This window comes from Protomyctophum bolini (genome assembly GCF_963924005.1).
Source record: "Protomyctophum bolini genome assembly, chromosome: 14".
NCBI classification, from domain to species: domain Eukaryota; kingdom Metazoa; phylum Chordata; class Actinopteri; order Myctophiformes; family Myctophidae; genus Protomyctophum; species Protomyctophum bolini.
The window spans coordinates 32,360,570-32,369,931 of record NC_137875.1 but is presented as its reverse complement, the minus strand read 5'-3'; the positions used below and the strand labels follow the sequence as shown (position 1 = coordinate 32,369,931).

Genomic DNA, 9,362 nt, shown 5'->3' with positions numbered 1-9,362 from the left:
CTGCCCGGCCAGGCAAGAACTCCAAGCCGCCTTCTCTACATCAAGGCTGTCCGTAAGTGTTCTGTAGAGTGAGCGAGTGCTATTACAAAGACTGTCAGGGCTCTTATGAGAAAAGTTTCCTGTGTGCTCATGTAGTGGAAATTGAGAGTCAAAGTCTAATGCTGTTTTCACCATAATGTATTATCATGCATTTTTCAACGCATCGCTCATCACTCATCTGTTAAGCATGTTTTTTAATGACAAATGTTTCCCCCTTCTCTTTTTTTTCTCCTCCATGTAGCCGTCCTACATCAAGGTTGTATCAGAACCCAAAGAACAACTCCTCCAGCACAACCATGACTTCATCAGCCAAAACATTGGACGGAGGCTGGGGGTGGGTGATTGTCGCAGCCTGCTTCATGGCTCAGTTTCTGGCCTATGGAGCACCTCAGTCGGTGGGGGTCCTCTACCCAGAGTGGCTGCACATCTTCCAGGAGGGCAAGGGCATGACGGCTTGGGTGGGCTCCCTGGTCTCCGGAGTCGGACTCATTGCGAGTGAGTAGTTGATACAGCTGCATTAATCCTGCCAATGTGGGTCAGTGACAGTGTCAGTGGTCAGTCAAGTTAGACCGCTTCAAGTCATGTCATGCAAAGTACAGTCCAGTCATGTAAAAAACGAAAAACTAAATAAAATGTCATGCCGTAAGGAAGTGAGTTAAGGACAAATTAATATGGATGGATATTGTTGATTTGATTTTGTAGTGTTATAGAGTAGGCACTTTTACTGAACTCTGTTTTCTAAACAGTCCAATTTTAAATCTTACCTTAAGTTACATCAGCATCTGAGAACTCTGTGCTCAGCTGTAAATGTATACACCTGTTCCAGTTCCAGTGGCTTGTTACTGTGGTGGCTGGGTGGGAACCTCAGTTGACTTGTGCTCTTGTTACCGTAACACACATTTGCGTAGTATCACAATTTAAGACTCATCTACCGCTCACCTACCTGTATACACGCCAAAGTAACTTCCTTCAGTTGCATAATACGACACAAAGCCAGCCAGGTCAGGAAGCTCACTGCAGACAAAAGATTGGTCCAAAACTCTGTATAAAGACGTGAAGATGTGTAGTAGTGATATTGGCTTTCACTTTACATTGTACAATCCCAGAGGAGCTATTTATTTGTTTTCTACGGTACGGTAAATTCCCATGAGTCAGGAAAAAGGATGTACATTTTCTACTATGAAAGATATCCATAATGGCTGTGAAAGAGTATGTCTTACTTTAGCACCTCTGGTTCAATGGCAAAGAAAAATCGGTGGTATCAATATCAGCTTGGCACTTGTCTCGCTGTGTACCTGAAGTGCTGAGTTGTTTTTCATAGATTTTTATCTGGAGTAAGCCAAGTGCAAGTCATCCCTGCTATGAATGTTAGATCACCTAGCACGTCTGTAACCACAGAAGGAAAATAGTGAGACACAGAGATATGGTGAGAAAGAGAAACTGAGATTGAATGTACGGTATCTCCATTGTATGATCTACTGTAGCAAGGTTATACATTGTTCTATTATCTCAGTTTAACCACTTAACCGCTCACAACACGTCACATCAGTCTTGACGTGTTGTGCTAGTAGAAGTTACATTTATTGAAAAGGTTTGAAAAGGTTTGCCGAAAAAGTGGTTATTGCTCAAAGAATGAAAGGAAATAATCCCTGAAAGTTTGCACGCAAGATGATACAGACATTTGAGACTTGAGAGTGAATGTCAGAATTTGTCATGAGACATTAAAAAAACCTAATGTCATTAAACAACAAACATTTATCAAACCACTAATAAATGTTAAACCAATAAAACCAGCCTTGCCACAGACAACCAATCATATTTGTAATACTGCTTGCAAGCAAACTGACGCTCTGACTGATAATAGATGCTGCAGCTGGAGCATGCTGTTTTAGTTGACATTTACGATTAAGGAGGAGGCTGTCTGCTAACCAGATCTGTCCTCATGCTGTCCTCGCCCTTTTCCAAAGTGGTTAGGGGAAAAGTCATGACTGGGCAAATCTCGCCTCAGGCTCCAGCCAAGTACTGGACACGTGTCACAGCTGTATGACAGTCGCAGCATTGCAGTCCCCTCGTCCATGACACCAGGCTGCTCGCCCCACTGTTCGAACGTGGGATGAGCCATAGGAAGGCAGGGTTCAGTGCCATAATTGCAGATGGTTCACCCTCCCCCAAGGATAGTGGAGTTCCAATTGAGAATTCGATATGTGTTATATACAAGAAGTGGCTCCCATAAAACCAGGGCAGTCTCACACACATAGAAACTCACTCACACAAATTCAGTTTTTGTTGAGTGATTGAGTGATGGAGAGCAGCTCTGGGATATTATTGTATTCAATGTGACCTGGCAGCTTCCTGATGCTTCATGCATTGTAAAATCATGAATGTTAATTATTACAGTGCACAAATTGATCCATCAATCATTTTACATACAGTTAATTTAAGACTCAACACATTAACACCATTTTTGTTTTACCTGATGTTAGAAAGGAAAGCAGAGAAACTCTACACAATTAAGCACCCTCTAGAAGCTAGTGTCAAATTATTGTAGCTCGATTTAGGTTCTCTGTGCCATGGTGGGAACATGTGAGGACATGGAGGACAGTCACAAGTTTAGTGAACACATGCATGTGGAAGAGATCAAAGAAGCAAGACACTGTACACTGTGTTTGAATGAGCCTCCAGTCCTGGAAGATGTTTTTCTTACATAAGATGTTGATGACAAAATGGTCACGATAAAGGAATATCCAGGAAAAGCCTGCCGTGTGTATCTAAGATTGAGCATTATGTTTCCCTGTCATAAAAATAGCATCCCATGTCTGAGTATTATTTTCCTCTTTGTTTTGGTCTTTTGTTTGTTGGGAAACCGATCTGCCTCTTTCAACCCAAGGATCCGGAAAAATAACACACAAATTGGTATCGTATTTTTGTTGCCTTTGTTCCCCCAATTTTTCCCCCTCCTTAACTCACTGTCCATCTGTGTGTCTGTCTCTCTCTTTGTGTCTCTTTGACTCGCTCTTTCTCTGTATCTCTCTTTGTATCTCTCTCCCCCTCTCTCTCCCTCTCTCCCTCAGGTCCTGTCTGCAGTGCCTGTGTGGACAACTTCGGGGCACGTCCTGTGACCATTTTTAGCGGTGTGATGGTGGCGGGGGGGCTGATGCTCAGTGCCTTCGCTCCCAACGTTCAGTTCCTCATCTTCTCCTATGGGATTGTTGTCGGTAAGGGAAGCCCAACGAAAGCCTCTCTGGTCGATCCTTCTGCTTATAATAACAAAATATATTGTTTCTGACAGTTAGAGAGAGTCAGAAATAGCACGATAGAGAGGGGGATGACATGCAACGAAGCTTTGCTTCAGATTCAAACCAGGACCAGCTGCAGGAAGGACTATAGCCTTATTGATGTGGTATGCACTGTTGCATGAGCTCCTTTCCAAATTCCAATGCATTTTATATTGCTGACGCAAAAGCGAAACCTGAAATGAGTCTGGAGACCAAAGATATGTCCCCTGTTGCCTCAAATTGACCCCTTCACAGTGAGTTGAATGTTCTTGTTCACGCAGTGGTCATGAGTCCTAATCCAGTGTAACAAGTTTCACTGACAGAAACAATATGAACCATAACACTAAGGATTTTACTGTGTGGGTGGGAGTCAGCCGTGATTCTCATCCCTTCCAAAACACATTCGAGATTATATAATTGTACAAGAACGAAGGTCATTTGGTCTAACCACAATGTAAGACAGGCTAACCATCCTTTTCTTCCATTTAGTCAATGCCATTTGCATTCATGCAGAGCATGCTTGGTCGCGGTCTCAACTTTTAGCAGCATGCCAGTTTTGCGGTGTCTTTGTTTTATGTGTGGTGTTGACAAGGCTGTTAAATTATGGCCTGGTCCCATCCGCACGTGACTGTTGATGCCTCTAGTGGCACCCTCACTCCCACAGTCTGCCCACTCAGGCCCCATCTCCACCCGTTATCTAATGCTTAGTGACAGCCTGACAGGCAAGCTGCGCTGTAGGCTGGGCAACCACGTCAGCCTTCTCTTGTGCTGCCTGAGAGTGGAGGCCATACATATCTGAAAGACAGACGTCTATTTTTGGACAGCCCCTCAGTCCATGGCTTTGACTCTGCTCACACGTGCATCTCATTCTCTGTTAATGGTCATCGAGTGATGAGCCAGATTCACTGAGGGTCAACATTATAATTATGGAAGGGATTGATGTGTAATTCATCTCTGCCTGCAATGATTTTCTGACTCAGGGTGTATACAGTAACAGATCTTGCTTATGTGTGTTTGAACTGTAAGCTAATCACAAATATTGCAGACTTTCTGTACACGAACAGTAAGCAAATATATTGTACCATTGTATATTCATATTTTAAACAAATGCATGACACATGTAGCAAGCTTCTGATTACAATTACAACTGCAGTATACACGTTTTAACTGCTGTCTCTCTTTGTTTTTTCCACCCTACAGGCTTGGGCTGTGGCCTAGTCTATGCTGCCAGTTTGACCATCACCTGTCAGTACTTTGACAAGAGACGAGGCCTTGCCCTCGGCATTGTCACCACAGGTACTGCAGCCACCCTCTGCTTTGCGCTTTAGAATTAGAATCCTGAAAAGTCACCTTTTTATTGATTTTCAAATGGATTTAGTTTTAGTTATGATAACTTTATGAACTAAATACAAATTGTACACAAAAAGACAATACAATAATACTAATCGTTAAGTACTAGTCATTTAATACTAGTCATTAAGTATAATTAAAGCAGGTCATGTTTGCATGTTTGGAATTGCAACAGCTGAACTCAATACTATATCAGTCTTCTGATATTAACCTGCGGGCCGCATTAAGTGAAGCTGGGGGCCGCATGTGGCCCCCGGGCCGCCAGTTGCCCACCCCTGGTCTAGTGGGTTAGGGACATGGACTGTTGACTACTGACTCAACCAGGTTGACTGGAAGTCAAGAATGTAAGCCCATCTCTTTTAAGCAGCGGGACTGTGTACATTTTGGTCTGCAACATCATAGGTTTAGGATTTGTAGGGATTTATTTATTTTTCAATCCAATCCAATCCAATTTATTACTATAGCACATTTCATAAAACACAAGTGCTGTACAAAGTAAAATACATGCATAAAAACAATCAGAAACTGTCAAAGTATAAAAGTCAGGAAGCAGCTAGCTCTCATCGATATTCAACCAATACTAGCATACTTAATCTTGCTCATGTGGTTATATTAATATTAACTGAATAATCGGGAAGCAAAACTGCAGGAGAAAAAAACATAGCTGGCCTGTTTGGAGTAATCAGACAGACAGACAGACAGACAGACAGACAGACAGACAGTACAAGCACTGTATAGTGCTGACGTGTGGAGAAATAAGATTTAAAAATAAATAAAAATCACACCCGTGTGAACTGAGTGGTGCAACTAAATCTCTAAGCTTTTTATTTACTGACTTACAGGGACCAGCTTTGGAGCTTTCATCTACGCCACAGCTCAAAATGAGCTGATTGTGCTATTTGGCTTAGACGGGTGCCTGCTCATCGTTGGAGCCCTTGCACTGAACATATTGGCCTGCGCAGGCTTCATGAGGCCACTCAACATGCCAGGGTACTACCTCAAGCAGAAGGCTGCCCTGGAGCGCGACAACGATGAACAGCTCTTTGAGAAGCCCCCAGTGGATGAGTTGAAGATCGCACCAGGTTCCAGCACCGCTGACCCGGAGAAGGCTCTGATGATGGCCAAGGAGCTGCTCATCACCATCGATGGCCAGGACCTCGTCATCCAGACGGAGAAGAAACAAGGCGGCCTCCTGGCCACCTCGGCCATCGTCAAAGTCATCAAGAAGAAGTGGCAGGCGTACTCCAAGTACATGCACACCATGGCAGAGATCATGCACGACCGCGTCCTGGTGGCCTTCTGTGTGTCCGTCTTCCTGTTCAGCCTGGGGGCTTTTCCTCCTGTGCTCTTCATGGAGGACGTGGCGCAGAGTCAAGGCTTGATCGAGGACGTCAGCATCATTCCCCTGGTGTCCATCGTGGCCATCGGCACCGGGGTGGGCAAGCTGGTGCTGGGCACCCTGGCGGACGTCCGGTGGATCAACAGCATCTACCTATACGCTTTCACCCTGTTTGCGGCGGGCACAGCGCTGCTACTCATACCCATCGCTAAGAGTTACTTGGGACTGCAGATCCTCTCTGCCATGGTGGGCTTCTTCTCTGGGAACTGGTCACTCACCTCCTACATCACCACCCAGATCGTGGGTCTGGAGAAGCTGACCCAGGCCCACGGCATCCTCATGTGCTTCGGAGGCTTTGGAATCGTGCTTGGACCACCCGTTGTGGGTAAGGGGACTTCACCTACATCCCAACAAGTAGTTAGCAATGATTGTGTAAATTAGTGGTTTGGTTGCTGGATGATTGTATGTATGCAATCATCGTTAAAATGGAGAACACATACCATACTTAGTTTAGAATTCTTTGTGCAGACAGGAACTCTCATGAGGTCAAGTGTTTTAATATCTCAAGCATTGGAACATTTATTTGGCTTGGCAGACAGTCAGTGGGAGTGGGTGAACCTCGAAACCTCGTTGGCCTGTGACTTTAGCTGACTCCAGCATCTTTCAGTAAACTTTGCTGACTGCTATCGGCCACAATTCATCTTTGTTTCTTCTGTTGTCTCTTGTTCCATCATTTCCAGGGTGTTTCTTTGACTGGACACAATCGTACGACCTGGCGTTCTACTTCAGCGGGGTCTGTGTGCTGCTTGGAGGATTCATTCTCTTCCTGCTCGCTCTGCCCTGCTGGGACAGAAGGAAGTCTGAGAGCTGCAGACCAGACATCCAGTATACCAGCAGCTGTGACAAAGTGGCCTCTGTAGCCTGAACAACACTGTGACCTGACAAAAAGACCTTACAGTACCATCACCTACGGCTGCCTAACAATCTTCTGCTAATAAACTGTTCATACAGTTAGCCCATGAGGAGTTTAACCACTCAAACCATATATGACCAGAGTACCCCAGGGCTCTACACGAAATCGCTTTGCCGGTATTGGCTAATTTACAAGATCACAATGCATCACGTTACAACGCAGTGTGAGCTTGTAGATCGATATGCAGAATAGGGATGCTAAGGTCCATGTGCTAAATTTCTCTTTCCTTGACACAGGGAAGCGTTTGGTTTCAGGTGCCAGATTTCCATATACAGAAATACAAATGTACAGTATACCTTACAAACAGCTTGAAGCACATACAGTATACAGTACTATACCAGGCCTATTTCTCTGGAGCTTGCCTGTGTTTCTGAGAGTTCTTACACTGTAATGTACAGTACTTGAGAATCAGAAGCCTGTGATGCAGAAGTTTTTATTTTATTATTGCCACATTTTACGAGGCCAATCCACAGTTGTTAGTCTCTCAGATCCATGATCCTGTTTACTTGTAGTAGATAATTATTTTCACTTTCATAAAAGAGGCATTATTTTCAGTGACCCTTGGGAGCACAGCATTATGCAGTAGGTCACCACAAGTGTCCTGGCCTGGTGGGTAATGTTTGTATTCATAATTTAATTAGCGCACGCTAATGATTGTTCACATCAGTCTGCGTTGCTGAGCTGTAATGCCAAATTTCCAATTCCAAAGACTTTCCTGGGAATTTCACCTGGAAAACACTGTAGATCACAAGAATTGGAAATGAGGGAATGCACTTTAATGTCGTACTGTAATTGATTCTTGCTGTTTTTTGTGTTAGTTTGTTTTTTCATTTTCCCGTTTAGTTTTTTTGTTTTGTTCTGTTGTCTGTGGAGTGTAACTATAATCCCTGTGTATCGTACCAAAGCAAAGATGGCAGTGAATGCCTGTCAGCACAATATGCCTGTTGAACTATCTATATGCCTTGCCCTGAATCAAACATAACTGTTGTTCTCAGCTGCATTACCTTGTACCGTATTTGAACTGTCTGAAATAGTTTGAATTTGAAACATATACCTCCTGTTTTCTTAATCAAGTCCAAGACCTTCCTGAATAGTTTGTCACATGTGCATATAGCAGAGGGAGAATAATCATTTCCATTGTAGCATGCTGATAATCTCTCTCTGTCGCATGAACCCATTCACTGCATCTACCTTCACCAGGCTGGACCTTGCCAATTTTGTTTAATTGTTCGTTTAAATATATATATGTGCTTGTGTGTGTGTGTGTGTGTATGTGTGTGTGTGTGTGTGTGTGTGTGTGTGTGTGTGTGTGTGTGCGCGCGCGCATGCGCGCGTGCATGTGTGTGTGTCACACGGTGTGTGTGTGTGTGTGTGTGTGTGAGAGAGAGAGAGAGAGAGAGAGAGAGAATGTGTCTTCAATCTGCATACATGTATTTTGAAATAGCTCTAATTTTGTAAAGTACTCTGTTATAATGTCAAATTTTATATGCACTGAGCCAGTCATAGATTCACCATGTATGTAGGCCTTCTGTAAAGAAATGTATGCTATTTGATGATTTGTTTTTAAAAGGTAGATATTATTATGATTATAATGAATACTTTGCAGTAGGCTATTATGGTCACTTGAATGGTGTATGTACAGTACAACTATTAGTCTGCTACACACATCTGCTTTATAGATGAGATTATTTGCAATTGAATGTGTAAAACTACAACTGGGACAATGGTGTTTTACTTTCTGTAGAAGTTATTTGACTTATTTTCATACTTGTAGAAGGTGTACAGGGTGCAAATGAAGTACAAAAAACACAGAAAGACAAGAGACAGTTATTTGGCTGTCGCTTAATTTTTTAACTACTTATTTTATATGTCAGTATTACAGTATTTATGCCTGTTGGTCTGTTCTTTTATTTTGTTATTTAAAAATACCAATAAAAATATATTTGAAATTCTTAAGTAGAGTGTCAGTGTTTATCCATGGTAATAATTACCATCCTTTTCAAGAAGTACACCTAGGCAGGCTGGGTGTACTCCCATGGTGTACTGTACGTGTCAGTGTCACGGTGACCCAGCTGAAGTTAATTGTTAATTGTGGGTGTTGTCACTGTGCCAGGCTGCCAGCAGATGGTGGTCCTGGATAATTAGTGTTAGACTGTTATTCATCTCTTATTTATTTTCCAGTCACCCATTCAGATGTGATCTGAAAAGGGTCAACAATATGTCAGTGTACTTCAGTGTCTCATTCGGAGTCATTCCGATTCCGATGCAGTGATGCATGTTGTTATTGTCCCAGCTTTACATTGGGCATGGTTGCCATGTTTGGAGGCGCTGTGTGAAATCTCTCCACAGGACCAGCGACCTCGCCTTCCTCCATATGTGCCAGCCT

At 43.2% G+C, this 9,362-nt stretch overlaps 1 protein-coding gene across 1 annotated transcript; it reads left to right on the top strand.

Moving 5' to 3' along the window:
• Positions 1-403: 403 nt before the first annotated feature.
• Positions 404-7,050, top strand: slc16a9a (solute carrier family 16 member 9a). The gene is made up of 5 exons (XM_080782850.1): positions 404-534; positions 3,111-3,254; positions 4,515-4,610; positions 5,507-6,388; positions 6,744-7,050. Exons 1-5 carry the CDS (start codon positions 486-488, stop codon positions 6,926-6,928), a joined length of 1,356 nt encoding a protein of 451 aa, XP_080638976.1. The 5' UTR covers positions 404-485; the 3' UTR covers positions 6,929-7,050.
• The last annotated feature ends 2,312 nt before the right edge of the window (positions 7,051-9,362 follow it).